Source organism: Salarias fasciatus, chromosome 11 (genome assembly GCF_902148845.1).
Source record: "Salarias fasciatus chromosome 11, fSalaFa1.1, whole genome shotgun sequence".
Taxonomy (NCBI): domain Eukaryota; kingdom Metazoa; phylum Chordata; class Actinopteri; order Blenniiformes; family Blenniidae; genus Salarias; species Salarias fasciatus.
In genome coordinates this window covers 8119276-8134859 of record NC_043755.1, presented here as the reverse complement: position 1 = coordinate 8134859, position 15584 = coordinate 8119276, and the positions used below count along the sequence as shown (strand labels likewise).

Sequence of the window (15584 nt, the reverse complement as noted above, 5' to 3'; positions counted from 1 at the left end):
TAAGTGCATTTGTCTTTAAACAGACTCATCAATTCACTCTTCTGTCAAATTCAAGCACTTGAGATTCAGGTTGTTTTTGGCCTCCGAGGATTTTTTTTGTATACTTGCTGAAAAAAAATAAAACTTTACCTCTGACAGCTTCAGCAAATACGGTTCATGCATTCATCTTTATTACTCCTTTTTATACAAAGCTCTGATCGTGTGCAGTCATACGTTAGTTGCACATTTTGCACGTTCTCAGAATACCGAGTTCTGCTTATTGGAGCTTTGGAAGTAGAATAAAGCAGAGCTTTACGTTATCGGGCTCAAGTTTAGTTCAGAAAGCTAACGGCTCATAATTTCATGATGAAGCTTGAAATGTTCTTTAATAAAATGGAGTTGATTCATGTCAATCATGTTTGCCGTGTGGTGAAAAATCAATCACTACATCCACATGTAAAAAAAAAAAACGTAATCACATTTATTTAAACCCACACATGACCACCATATATTATGTCTGACCACTGACTTTGATTTTCACATCACATGTTTTCATGCATCGCCTGATGCCCTCTGATATACATCTCTCTATTCGTTGGGAACATCCAACACACCATAAAGGAAAGACATTTGTGCTACAGTATTGTAGGCATGGCTTGGCCAGTCCTGGCTCCTTGATAGTTGTCTTTGTCTCTCTGTCGTCCCAGAAATCACAGTTGAAAGAGAGTCTTTGAATTCAATTTCTAAAACGTAGTCCAGGTTCCTGTGTGTCTCAGTGCCGGTCCAAGCTGTGGCCTGCGAGCTGGCTCCAGGCAGACCCTCCGCGCACCGCTAGCCGATGGTGACGCCGAAGCCGCACTGGAACTTGTTCTTGCGGTGGTTGAGAAAAGCCCCGAGGGCGAGCGTGAGAGGCAGCGGGAGCAGTTTCTTCTCCAGGGTCGCCCCGACCACCCAGTTGCTGTCAACCGTCCCTGCAGGAGGGAGAGGTGGAAGGATGGGTGACGGAATCCACACTGGCAGATCACAGTACAGCGGTACGCCTCTGGGCGCATCCATAGCGACTGACTGGGTGATCAGTCCGGAGTTCTAGCAACATGAAAATCTGCTGAGCCTCAAAGCTGCCTGGTATGAAAGTCTCTTCATAAAAATCAGTGCAGTTCCTGCTCTGCTCCAGTCAAGTCTCTGCATTCCTGGTAATTGAGATTTTATTTGACTTGCTTAAAAACAATCATTTATTCCCCATCAGAAAAGCACACACCTTGATTTTTCATTTCAAAGGCCGACTATTTAGATGCAAACATTTGTTGCCTCTGAAGGGTAAAACAAACCTACAAGCATCAACTGTATGGAAGCACAGGTTTTGTCAGTTTCTATATTCACAACTCTTATTTTAAAAACTGCGATAATCAAAACTAAAAAAATTATCATTTGTTTGTTCTTTAAATGATCATTCAAAGAACAAAAAAGTATGGATGACTTCATGAATGAGTAATGTTTTAGTAAAGTGCAAAGGTTTTTGGAAATGTGACTGTTTCAATTCAAATATACATATAACAAATTGTTATAAAAAGATGTGTAGGAATTGAAAGAAAATATAAAGTAATTGGATTACATGTAGCATATATGCCGTATTTCCTCACTGAGCTTCCATCGGTCAGTTCCAGACTCGTGCATGTGACTCAGGTCTGACTGATATTGAATAGTTTTACCTTTGAACAGCAGGTTTGCTTTCGGGATGTCCAGCTGGTAACCGAAGGACGTTGAAGTGTCCTGCATCCTCGTGCTGGCTTCGAATTCAACTCCTACCTGCAACTGTGAGAGAAGTTCAAGAATAAGCTCAATCATTTTGCTGAAATACCGAAGTTCACAAAAAAAAAGAAAAAAAGAAAGAAGAAAAATTCTGTAATTTTGCTTCAGTCTCAGATGTGATTGATCAACATCTTCAGATTTTTCAGTCTATTCTGTTGGAAACATCGGAAAGTGCATCTGTGAAAACAAAACTGTAAAAGACTTTCTCTAGTGAAGAAAACTTTTATGGTACAACAATCAGTTTAAAGGTGCATTAAGGAGTTTTTCAACTTTAAAAATACTTATTTTCCATCATAAATATGTTACACATGTTTAATGATGTGCCCAATGTGCCCTGACATATTCATTACAAGTACCTCTAACAGCGCTGAATTGTCACTTGAAAGTTGCAGTGCCGGTCCGGCACCAGCATTTTTTGGGGAGAATTTGAGAGAACGTGACGTAACGCGCGCTGCTTGCTGACTTGATTTCCTTAAGTTTCGTTTTGTCCGCCATTACTCCGCCAGATGCTTAGTGAGCAACAACTGAGCAGGATCTTCCAGAAAGTAAGAAAAGACTGGCTTCTAGCACCGCCACAGCTCCAGCACAGACTCCACCAGGTAAAAGAAACTTACATTTTACTTGAACGCTACTAAAAGAGAGAGGAAGGAGTTCCCCTCTTCCATGCGAGCCACAGGCACAAGTTTTTCACTAAGCTGCATTACACCCAAGGCCTGCAGGGGGCGCTGTTTCGCATAAAGCGTGCAAACTCCTTAATGCACCTTTAAGGATGATTCCCTCTAAAGGGTTAATCTAATTCTAAATCTCATTTATATGAAGATTTGCCATAAACGCCAGGACTTCAAGATTTAGGAGCTTTATTTGCACAATTACAGCAGCGGAGAACTGAGACTGAAACAGCCAATTTTACAATTTTCATAAAAACAGTAATAAAATCCCCAATACATAATTTGTTGCATCTAATAAAAATATAACGTCCCAGGACATTAAATGTTGTATTAAGCAGGGACTGTGAGCAATCATTCGATTATTTTTGCGCACACAACATCATTTTGAAAGCCTCCCAAATACAGGAAGACACTTCTTATTATCCAGAGTAGAGAAGCTGGAAAAGAAAAGCTAGAGAAATCCATTTTTCTGAGTTCATGTGGGCCTCGGGGCAGGATGGAAAATAAACTTTGACACAGGTGAGTCAAAAAAGAAGGCGGCGGCGGCGCCCTTACCTGATCATTGGCTTTGTGATAATACGTAGCATGAGCTCCTGCTTCTCCCAAAGTCAGCGTAGCAACAAAGTTATCACCTGAGGGGGAGAGAGAGAATATTTTACAGACCCCATGCTGGACATTTTGGATACTTCATAGCAAAATATTAAAAACAAATCAAAAAAACGGACTCTGAGATGCATGGCGGGAGGGTTTACCTGTGTAGCGGCCCAGGAGGGAGGTGACGGTACCTTCCTCTCCTGGTCTCCTGTGATACACCAGCTCTCCACCCAGGGCCAGCGCTGGTGTGATGGACTGGAGATAGTGGGCCACCACAATGCCTGAAGAAAACACACAGGATGCATGTCTGTTCCAGACAGAAACGTGGACAGCGTGACGCGCAGACGAGCGAAGCGGAGAGGCTTCAGCACCGAGCCTCTCCTCTGCAAGGCTCCAGCTTCTCACTCATTAATATGGAAGCTGCACTGGAGCCACGAGCGCACACAATGAACTGATTGTTAATTAAAATAATAATCTGCAGGTGCCAAGCTGACTGGCACCGTGCGCTGCTTCACAGCTACGACGGGGCTGCAGAGAGCCTGGAAAAAAACAAGGCACACTTCAGTTCGACCAATAAAATGACTTTTAAAAAAATCAAGTAAAAGAAGTGATCGGTGACCGAAGAAGCTAATTTCCCCATGCTTCAATACATTTTCAAATGATTAAATCCTATCTGGAATATTTCAATCCTATTATGCTTTAGCTTAGAAACTTATTTGAATTATTCAAGATACTTGCTTTAACAAAATACTACATCAGGTTACAAATTTGTCATTATCGTGTGCAAAGAGAAAAAAATGATTTAAGAATCAAAATGAAACTCAACAAAACTGAGAAAGATTTCTCAAAGCATTTCAAATTTGTTCTTAATCTCTGTAAATACACACAGATAGGGAAATGTTTGACACTGTCTGATGAACAGCTTGGGAACGGAGGCTGTACTTGTCGGGGATTTACAGGTGGGAAGAAGCTCATCTTTGTGCTGCAGGCGTTTACTGGATTACATTCTTTTTTGTAATTTTAGGATTTAGAACTAAATTTCTTATCGCAACAGATACAGCTACAGATCACACAACCCGAACGAACAGACAGACACACTGACACGGGGCCTGCGTATTTTATCCTGTTTTCATTCGTTTGTTTTCACTCCTTAACTCTTATATGATTAGAACTGTATTGAAAACAACTGGATTTATTTTTTAATTTTATTATTAATATGGAACTGTGAGAAAAATGTGCAGCGAGTGCTTCTCATTTTTCCTCCAATACGACTTTCCTACTCGTACAGTCATTTAATAATACTGTATCAACATCCGAGAGGCCATGGTGATGATTAGTTTAGCTGCATTTTGGCTGTATTTCTCTTCTTTTTGGTATTGTTTTTTAAACTGTAAACAGCTTTGGTTATAACAAGCATGCCTTCCAAATCCTGTCAGCACACAAGACAGCAACATAACATCATCTTTTGAAGATTTAGATCACTGCTGGGAAGGACTTCTACAGTTTAACACCTCCCACACAGGACGGACAGGAAGTAAGCCTTAAAAAGCCTGAAGGAAGCGTCTCCATTGCACTGCTGGGACTCGATCCAGGGACATTTGACTGAATGAAATACATTTCAAATATTAGAAATTTTAGAATAATTGTGCCCACAGTGTTTTGTTTCCAAGTTTTAGCACAGCAAGTATTCCACCTCCACTATATAATGCAGACCTTCTCTAACTTCACAAGACCAAAAGAATACATTTGACAGTTATCTTTTGTTAACTGTCTCTACACTCAAATTAAAAACTGTTTTTTTTTGGCAACAGTGACAATTATGGATTTGGGTTAAAATAATTAGGAAGAACTTCTGCTCATATACAGCACAATGGAAACTGTATGGATGTTTGAAATAATGAGAGTATTAATAACCATACCAGATCCAACGAGCACGTCTGGATTTCCCAGCGTGACGGCGGAGGTGAAGTCTTTACCACGGTACTCCATGTCACACTGCCAGTTCACAAACTTGTGCTGTTGAGTCTACAGCAGACGAAAAAACAGAAAAGCAATTAACACCACAATGACAATGAACGACATGATCATAAAATAAACTGTCAGCTGCCTGAAAGGAGCTTCTTATAACACGATTTCATACCTGGATGGCGATTTTGGATCGCACAGCAGACGTGAGCTGGTGGATGATCTGGGCGTTCAGACTGCCGGTGTTGTCCATATCTCCAACCATGACTGGAAACGACTGGGAGAAACAGATCAGGAGGTCTTTAAGTGATCATCCACATCATGTGGAGACAAAACAGCTTCTACACAGACGATTACATCATCATGGGTATTGTAAATTGCAAATCAATGAGAAGAAAATGCATATTAAAATGTAATCCAGGAAAACAACATGCAACCTTTTATCAGGGGAAAATATTTTGGGCCAAACATTTGTTTTTTTTATTGAAGTTTGGAGAAACTGATTACCTCTGCTGGTCCAGTCTGTTTGCTGCCTACATAGGTGGAGCCAAACCGGTACCCAGAATCACCCAGAGTGCTGAGGGTTATAGTATGGCTGACTTGGAAGTGATTACTTAGACCCTTGTTGACCACTAACCGCACCCCTTCCATCTGCAGTGGGAACACCTCTGAAACAGAAGAGGAACAGTGAATGTTAACATGAAATTGCTTCTCTATTATTTTAAAAGAATAAAAGAATATCCTAAAAGGGCGGCGTGTGATTTGCTGACCTTTACATTTGCGATGACACTCCTCATAGGTTCCTGGGTTTTGAAGCGGGGAATCATCTTCTGCTGTCTCTTGGTCAGATCCAGATGTTGACGGGATGGAAGACACTGGAGGCATAGAGAACCCTGGAGGGACGGACATCATCCCCGGGACCCCTTGGCCCCCTCCAGCTGTAGCCGGGGCCGGAGTGGGGGAGGCGGCAGCCAACACACTGCCCATACTCTACCGACTGTATCGGGCTGCGTGAGAGACGGAATTAATGAGTGAGTGATGCAGTTCTGTTCAGATAATTACACCTTCTAGTTACAATAACACAAAACTATAATAGATGTTAACATTATCTGCCATATTATGGTTTTTAATTAGCTGAAGTGACCTGACAAGTGCAAAATTTGTTCTGTCCAGTCTGTGGATTACAAAGATTTCCCAAGTAGGGATCATTACATGAACATTTCATAATAATAATGATGTCAGTGCCATAATATCACGTGGATGTGGATGGTAAATTAACTATTTATTTAAGTTGGAAAATTATAAATCAAACACTAACGAATCAAATCACTGACACTCTGGCATGGCATGTATTTATGAATTCCTCACACACCCACAGTGCTACAGTGCAGTTAGTTCAGCTCTAATCAATGCTCAGTCATACTCTGCTGGTAGCAACAGAACTGCAGGTCCATGCAGCCTGGGCCCAGTTCAGCCAGGCTCTGGACACCCACACAAATCCCTTCACAGGCTAGCAGCTGCCACATATATGGAATGCAAAGTTTTAACCTCCTATATGAAGATCAGACTTGGAGAAAAGCCACCAAAGCTAAGCGTCAGTAGCATTTAACCCTGGAAGGCTAATGCACGCTAGCAGGCTGGTTAGCTAACTGGCTAGGTAGCCATGTGCAGTCGACCACGAGATCTATTCTTTGGAGTATAACAAACGCGGAGTTGTGACACACAGCAGGCGGTAAAGCTGGGCTAACAGCCACGGCTTCCTCCAAACAGTCTCCACGCATCCGTACGGCTTTAATACTCACGTTGACGGTTCGGGTCTGTCGGTAGTTCAACACCGGCAAAGTTCGCGACAGCGTCCGTGACCGTAGTGGACAAACTCCCACCCATTTCCCATTACTCATCCACGGATTGGTTCACGCGCACATCGCTTTAAAGCCGATTGGCTAGAATTACTATTGGCACCGCCTTCTCCGGATGACGTTACAGGCACTCATTGGCTGTTCGTTCATTTAATTCAGGGTCTTACTGAATGACATTCCAAGGGTACGCCTAATTTAGGGGCCGTAGAGAGCACGCTTATAAAATCGCAAACACAACTAAAAAGTTATAAAGAGTAAAAGTTAATCACAATAAAAACTACAAAGAAATATTTTAAAATATGATTGAAAAAGTACTCGAGTACAGTTATCAGGCAAAAGGTGGCCTGCACGTGGTACAGACTGCCAGAAACAGTGAATCCCTAAACACAGACAGGATATAACTATTATTCTAGTGGGGCGGGGACCAAAAACAAAAACAAGCATTGTTTGACCTCTGAAGTGAATACAACATTTTTAAAGGAGCCAACCTAACTTGAAAATGTGTTTTACAAGTATCTACAATTGAGGCACTTTGACAATCCATTTCTATGACCTCTAACCAAACCTGTCACTTCAAGCAGAGCACACACTTTCTCACCCACACACACAATGGTAAACTATGCATGTAAAAAGTAATCAAACTGTCAGAACAGCTACATTAAAAAGAAATTCTGAAAATGGCTCAAAAGTGCTGTTTTTAAATGGTAGTACACCATATGGATACTGTACTTATTGAAAATGTGAGGTTTTATTTAATTCCTTTAATGTTTTTCATCTACATATTAAAACTTTCTAAATAATAATGTGATCCTTGACACTTCAATGAAGGTTGACAGTTGGACTTTTATTTGTTCGAGCCACTGGCATTGACACACAATCACTTATCGCTTTCTCTGGTAACCAACGATGTGCTTGACAAGCCGCAGAGGTATTTTCTGAATGAAAGACGCATGCTGGCTCCAGACCGACAGAAATACGTACAGTTTCACATGGCATGAATTCACAGTCTTCTGCACAGAGGTAAAGTAACTGAAGAGGTTCATCACATGAATGATTTGAAAATATAGAAGGGTGGATGCTGGAACTTGGCAGCTGAAGAAACAAATGTTGAGAAAGTTTCACAATATGGGTGCAGTAAATTTTAGGCATGATTAGTTCTGGAATTTAAGTGTGTAATATTCAATATACAAGAGGGATTCTGTTTAGTCATATCTTTCAGCAAGTAACCGATCATCACCCAAAAAATAAAAAATCAAATTGTACCGGAGCGCAAGTGCACATTTAACACTGATAAACGTATTACAGGTTTGCATAATGTCAGTAAAATGAAACCTTGAGCTGAGCACAGAAGTGAAGCTGGGGGGTCTGAAGTGAGATTTTAAGGCACTTGATAGAGAGAAAGACACAGACTGCGTCAAGCTGGCGTAAGAGGAGGCCCAGATTCCACATGTTCAGGAAAATCCTGCTCACAGTCACGTTCATTACCGGTGACCTCCAGATGTGAGGAACACTGCCTTTGGCTTTAAAGGAACGAGCGTCGACAAACTGCAGTTACCAGAGCCACGCTGCCATCGTTTACTGCACAAAGAACTCGAGGATAAAAAGTGGCGTGGTCATCATCGTGATCAATGACAATGCATGTACAGTGTGTTACCGAAACGGCAGCGCTCTTATTCAACCTCCACAGCACAGCAATCCTTTTTTGGTTAATGAAGCTCTTTGTATTTACTTCAACTGTTCTTTGCCTTCTTCTCACTTTGGTTATGTCACTGCCCCATTAAAAAAAAAAAAAACAAGAAAAAATAAAAAATAAAAACTGCATTTCCCATAATCTCTGTTACTGAAATTATTAGGAAAACGTCTTAATACTCAGTTGGAATGACGATTAAAGCCACATAACTCACTCTATTGTTTGGAAAACAAACAGCCTGTAGGAGGCAGTGGTGAGTATATAAAGGCCTCTTAAATGAAGGATAAAAAAAAAAAAAACTGTCAGTCTGGCTGCAACTTTCCATATTAGAAACAAATGGCAGAAGTGTGCAGATCACACAACAAATCAACAAATTCGGTAGTGGCAGCAGTCAGAGCACAATGACAGGAGTAAACAGAATCCTCTGCCTGCCGAGTAATGTGGAAATAAAACTTTTGTTACACATGAGATCACAGTTCAATGAGGAGCACTCAGTCATTCAGAGTCAGAGAATTCAGACGCAACTGTGGAGGGAGATTAGGATTAACTACAAAACCTCGGTGTTTGTGGACTGATGGCAAATATATAGATGTAGAACTCTATCAAATCAACATGAGTCGGTTTGAGGACCGTTTTCAGCAATGTGGCTGAATCCTTGGCAAAAATCAGGGTTTATTAAAGTAAAGGATTCAATCCAGCATCAAAATATACGAGTGCATATTTTTAAAACGGGCCGTTTTCCTGTAAGCCGGATTTCAGTGGGATGTACCATGAACATGCAAATCTCCCATTACAGTAACGGACCAAAAAGCTCCACTTATCAAAAGAGGTGTTTTACAAAAAGCCGAAATGACACAGACAGGGACTATTTGTGAAATCTGGGCTTAAATTGGCCTGAGTGAGGAAGAATCCATTTCACCATCATGAACCCAGTGAGAAGCTGAGATTGTTGTGAGGCAAACTAATGAGAACCTTCAAATGAATCATCTTTCTGAGGAAATGGGCCAAAAAACAAAACAAAAACATTTTAACTGAAGTCTTCTGTGACATAAATCCAGTATCGTATGTCAAATGCCAGGCGCCACGTTTCTCCTGCAAAACAAACCAAAAAGAGATTTCAATTAGGCTTTGATCGGGAGAGTGTGAGAGAGCGTGTGAGGCAGATCACCTCTGTACAAATCCATGACCTTTAACCTCTCACCTTAAAATCCTATAAAGCTCGAGTTAAGCTTCTTCATTGAAGAGGGGAGCAGATTGAGAACGCTAAGTTCTACGAATGCTAAAAAATCTAAATCATGAACAAACCTTCCAGAATTGTTGCAATCTGATTCTACTTTTGCAACTATTTGCTTTTTATTACAACAATGAAATGACAGGTTTTCTTCAAACGCTTAATCACAAAGCGGTTCATCTTCCCCTCCTTGCTGCAGATATACAAACTGTGTCTCACAAGCGGCTGTTACTACATGACGAACTGACCGGTCGTTCAAGCTGCTCCCAGTGCCTTGAGTCTTGCTTCACGTTCATCCTCCTCCTCCTCCTGGTCGACAGAGTGAAACTCCGCCACGTACAGGCTCTTGTCGATGCTGCCGGGAATGGGCTTGATGTCAGTGACCAGCTGATCCTCGATGGTCTTCAGGTTGTAACGGTCATCCGACGTTATCAGGTTGATGGCGAGACCCAGGTGACCGAAACGTCCTGCGACAGACGGAAAACGTGTTTTATTTAGGAACAGTACGGAGCGCTGACATCACCGGTGAGGCGGATGCCGACAGCACAAAACGTTCACGGTTACCTGATCTGCCGATGCGGTGCAGGTACGTCTCGGCACTTTTGGGGAAGTCGAAGTTTATGACGACGTTCACAGCCTGGATATCGATTCCCCTTGTGAAAAGATCTTCAAGAGGAACCAGAGACACATGGATGAACTAAAGAACATCGCTTCAATGTGTCGGCTTCAGTGGACTCACCTGTGCAGACCAGGTTCCTGCACAGCCCGTTCCTGAAGTCGTGGAACACTCGGTTCCTGTACTCCTGCATCATCTTTGCGTGGATGTAAAAGCATGAGTAGCCAAGCTGAGTGATTTTCTTTGCCAGAAGCTCAACTCTCTGAGTGGAGTTGCAAAAAATGATGGACTGGTTGATCTGAAGCTGTAAAACAAAAATGAATGTAAATGCACCTGCTGTGCGACTGCGGCATCTTGCATTTAATTCAGTATGTCATTTATTTACTCTTTTCAACCACTTACAGCACTATTAGCGATAAACAATTAGATAAAAGAGTAAGACCCTCACCCGGGAGAAGAGTGTGTTCAGACAGTGGACCTTCTGTCTTTCAGTCACGTAGGCGTAGTACTGCGTGATGCCCTTCAGAGTCAGTTCTTCCATCAGGTTGATTTCATAAGGTTTCTTCAGGTGCTTGGCCTGGAAAAGACATTTAAACTTCCCATCAATCCAGTGCAAACTCAGTTTTTAAACGTTGGGGAATGAATTGTTGTTTGAGTCCCGACCATGAACTTCTGCACGCTGATGGGGAAGGTAGCCGAGTACAGCAGGATCTGGCGATCCCTGGCCAAGAAGCTGATGATGTCTTCAATGAGGATCACAAAGTCCTGGGACAGCAACTTATCTGCCTAAATTAAAAACATTTAAAGAGCAGAATATAGTGTCAAAAGGAATAAACCGCTCTATCCAATTGCACTGAAAAAAAAAAAAAACATATATATATATATATATATATATATATATATATATATATATATATATATATATATATATATATATATATATATATATATATATTTTTTTTTTTTTTAAGAATTATCCCAAGAACTTACTTCATCCATCACCATCATTTGGACCCGATCCACTTTTGCCACTCCCTTCTTGATCAGGTCCAGTATCCTGCCTGGTGTTGCAATCACCACATGCACTGAAGGAGACAAGATGGACATAACAACTTCATCAGCTTGTCACTGCAAGCTGTGCTTGCTGAACGCTAACATTTAAGTGCTATTCTCTCTTTGTGGGATGTTTCTTGTAAATGCATCATACACCATTAAAAAGTCTGTTTGTTTACTCGGGCGTACCTATTTCATCCAGACGCATGATATCATCCCTCAGGTTGGTTCCACCGGTGGTAGCCATGACCTTAACTCCTCCCAAGTGCTTGCTGAGCTGAATGCTGATCTGGCTCATCTGCAGCGCCAGCTCTCTGGTCGGTACCATCACAATGGCTGCAACAAGACAGAGTTGGTAGTGATGAGACGTATGAAGAAAATCAAACAAAGGAGTGATCAGAGACATACAGGCTGTGGACGTCAGAGGAAAACCCACCCTGGATATGATCCTTCTTCAGGTCTATCCTCTCCAGGAGAGGGATGAGGTAGGCTCCACTTTTCCCTGTACCGTTTTTGGCCCGTGCCAAAATATCTCGACCAGAAAGAGCAATCGGGATGCTTTCCTCCTATCAAGCACAAAAAAATCAATTTGGAAAATTTTCAAGGACCAAAAAACAAAAACAACAACAAAAACATTCAAAATAAGAAACATCGTGCAACAGATAATCCTAAACGTGCATCTTTAAAATGAACTCTACAGCTACAATGGATAATCACTTGTGTGGGGAACAGTCACAATAACCCATGAATAAATTGTGAACTCAATAACAAAAACATTGCTTGTATTATACAACAGTAAGGGAAATTCCCAACTTTTGAGGATTCTTCCAAGTTGTGCAACCTGCTTTTGTTTTAGTGACTTCAACATTGATCCTTTATGAATCTAACTGATCAATTTCAATAGAGACATTGCTCTCTGAATTTATTTTAAAAATGTTTTGCATATTGCAAGGATCATTTAGTAGCTAAAATCAATCTGAACTACAGGTTGGTTGAGAGGGTTAATTTGAAAACATCATTTTTCAATAATTACTCCTAAGAAACTCCAACTAATTTCCTGGTTCTATCATTTACCTGGATGGGGGAGGGCTTCTCCCATCCCATTTCAAAGATCCCCATTAAAAGTTCTCTCTTTAGGCAGTAGTCTTCAAATTCATTTCCTTTAGTTGACGTCACATCCTGAAAAGGAGACAGAGAATATAAAGTACAAAAAGTAATGCATCAGTACATCACAGTACCATCACATCCACATCAGTAACAAGCAGCTTACCGAGGTTTTCACTCTGTGGTCTTTTGGAGGAAGCTCCAGGCACTTCTTCCAGTCGTCACCAAACCTAAATTTGAAAACCTGCATTATTAAAACTCACTGGCAAAAAGACGATTTTGAATTTTGGTTACAGGTATCCTGAGACCAATATTTTTCATACCAATTCAAAGATCGTTTTCTCTTTTAATGAGCGCAAAGAAAACTAGAAATTAGGAACAATAAAATGCTTAAATCATGGCTTGAAACGTTAGTCTGAAATGAAATTGTAAACACTGGAATAAAATTTCAAACAATTAAAAAAAACCACTTCAGATTTAGAAAAAAAATGTAAACTATGTTAAAGAAAACTTTAGGGTGATCCCTGTCCAGAATCAACTCTCATTGGGAAATTATTCAACTATATTGATAAATTAGCTACTGATCAAAACCAGTGTGCCGTTTGGGAATCAAGTAATACAGCAACATTCAATTATCCTTTATTCTTACACGGCTAATTTACAAGTCAAAAACTGTTAATATTTGGCCAAAACATTAACTTGTCTTCAGACTGCAGATTTGTGGACTCTTCATTAGCATAATGTGGAAATACAGAAGGCAAAACTAAAGAGGAAACAAGAGCTGATCAAACTCAAGCAATACAATAAGTGACCCAAATAAGGGGTAAAGCATAAAACATTCAGAATTGGATTTTTGTGCAAATTTTTGTATCAGACACAAGCGCTCAAACACCACCAATTAATAAATTAAAAATTGCTCAATAAAAAAAATAAATAAAAAAACAGAGACTTTTATCTTACTTGATGCCGCCACTGCTCTGAGGAATGGTGGTCTGTTTCTGGGTCACACTGGGCTGTTGGCCCACTGAAAAGAGTCCAGATTGTTGTCCAGCTGACTTCGTCTGTCCTCTGAGCTGCCCATTTGTTGGATTATTCATTCCGATCATTAATGCCGGGTTCGCGGTTCTTGCAGTAGCCATGACTTCAACACCTGAATTGGCAACTGCTCACAGTATGTAATAAGAAATTTCTTTAGTATGCCTAATGCACTTGTGTGTAAAAGAAAGGAAAAGAAATCCCTAAAAGCTGCCCTATTTCCTTTTTTAAACAAAGTACTGTGTATACAATCTGAGATTAAGACCTCTTGAAAAGAAGAAGCCTGCATATGAATTCTGTCTATATACAAGACAACTCTCCAAAAAAAGGAGAAATTAAGATTCTTATAAATAACGATGCAACCAACACATGGCCTTGCTTTCCATTCAAATTGTTTCACTCAATGTGCTCTTATTAAGCTCGGTTTTATTGGAGCATCTAGTCCCTTTAAGTGTGAGTGCTGTGTTGACACATTAAGAAAGGCCAGTGGCAAAATGTGCTTGCTTGGTCACATAACACGTTATTCTTACAGTTAGTTTCTTTGACATCAAGTCCCAATAATGCTGGAGCTAAATGTTAGTTCAAAAAGCCCCCCGGCAGTCTCAACTGGTACAATCAGTTGCTTTTAAATGTTGGCCATCTATTACTTTTTTTTTTTTTTTTGGACAAAAAGGGTGATATTGCAGTCAGCAAAGTGTCTGAGTTTTTGACCAACAAGAAAGAATCCACAGTGCCTGCAAAAAAAAAAAAAAAAAAAGAACACACACAATTAGTAAAGAGAGGGGAAAAAAGTATCACCTATCCAAAAGGGTCAGAGATCATTTTCATACACGTTTACACAACCAAAGCATTACTATCAGAATCCTGAAGACAAGACACCGAACAGCCACAGCTACAGGTGACCAACAATCGCAAATAAAAAAAAATTACAATGTCAAAATGTCGAAATATGGTGAATACTATAATTCAAATTCCAATACAATGCATCAGATATAAAAAGACATAACAGTTAATTTTATTAGTGTGGCACTGTAGTGAAGGCTACGGGTTATCGCTAACTTAAGCTAACGTGATAATAGATGCAGGCTAAAAGTCAAAGGCGATATTTCTAAAATAGCAACACGAGTTCAAAGTAAGTCAACCCCTGGGGTTGTTATTTTTGTTGAACAAAGCCCAAAACAAAACACTTGACTAATTTCTTTATTTCCCCACATGGATTTATCAACAACAATTTTTCGTGACGGTCAATCGTAAAGTTAGCTTGACGAACTTTGTTAGCTCGACCGCCACAAACTTTCCAATAACAGCGTGGCTTCTGATTTACACTTCAAACTTTAACAATGGGCTTAAGGCACAGTGAAAGAAAGTTTGATGAGATTACATTTCAAAGCAATGGTGTGTCTAGAGAAACGGCGAACTGTTGTTGACACCTGTTGCTCCAATGATTTTATTCAGCGTCCGCTGTTAGCTTAGCACCGAACTGCTACTGGTGATCGATACGTCTGAGAAATAACTTTTTAGACCAAAGACGATGTCTTTGCTCTGCTACATCCACACAAAAACTTACTTGTCGTGTCGCTACCAGAACTTTCATCGGCCGTTCAGCCAAACTTTGTTTTGTAGATGTTTCGAGAAATCCACACAGTTGTCAAGTCTTTTGTCTCTTCGTTTAGATTATTGACAATTCAACATGGCCGCGCGCTCGTTTTTGGGTTGCCTGTTTGCTCCAAAGGACCTCCAACTGACCAATCACAGTAGATGTTTCAAAGTCTATATCCAACTAACCAATCACAGTAAGGGTTTCAGAGTCTAAATTCAATCGACCAATCACAGCTGTGGTTTTAGATTCTAAATCCATTTGGCCAATCATAGCATCCCTTTTAGAGATGAAGCCCAACTAGCCAATCACAGTGGTGTTTTCACAGTGTAACTCCAAATGACCAATCATAGTACTGCTTTTTTGAGACTTTTGCGTTGATAC

General features: G+C 40.5%; 2 protein-coding genes across 3 annotated transcripts; both read right to left on the bottom strand.

The window, feature by feature from the left end:
* Positions 1–440: 440 nt before the first annotated feature.
* Positions 441–6899, bottom strand: tomm40 (translocase of outer mitochondrial membrane 40 homolog (yeast)). Of its 2 annotated transcripts, XM_030102977.1 has the most exons (9): positions 6818–6899; positions 5786–6022; positions 5523–5683; positions 5191–5292; positions 4970–5075; positions 3209–3331; positions 3012–3088; positions 1689–1791; positions 811–950 (listed from the first exon to the last, which is right to left on the bottom strand). In XM_030102977.1, exons 2-9 carry the CDS (start codon positions 6000–6002, stop codon positions 811–813), a joined length of 1029 nt encoding a protein of 342 aa, XP_029958837.1. In that variant the 5' UTR covers positions 6003–6022; positions 6818–6899. The 2 variants fall into 2 exon arrangements, with proteins under 2 accessions (XP_029958838.1, XP_029958837.1); XM_030102978.1 differs by lacking the exon at positions 6818–6899 and having other exon boundaries at positions 441–950; positions 5786–6002.
* Positions 6900–7703: 804 nt separating this feature from the next.
* Positions 7704–15321, bottom strand: ddx61 (DEAD (Asp-Glu-Ala-Asp) box helicase 61). Its single transcript, XM_030103353.1, has 13 exons — positions 15171–15321; positions 13529–14337; positions 12735–12798; positions 12539–12643; positions 11901–12030; positions 11654–11800; positions 11402–11496; positions 11075–11197; positions 10860–10988; positions 10535–10715; positions 10360–10461; positions 10044–10262; positions 7704–9656 (listed from the first exon to the last, which is right to left on the bottom strand). Exons 2-12 carry the CDS (start codon positions 13705–13707, stop codon positions 10051–10053), a joined length of 1467 nt encoding a protein of 488 aa, XP_029959213.1. The 5' UTR covers positions 13708–14337; positions 15171–15321; the 3' UTR covers positions 7704–9656; positions 10044–10050.
* Between the last annotated feature and the right edge of the window lie 263 nt (positions 15322–15584).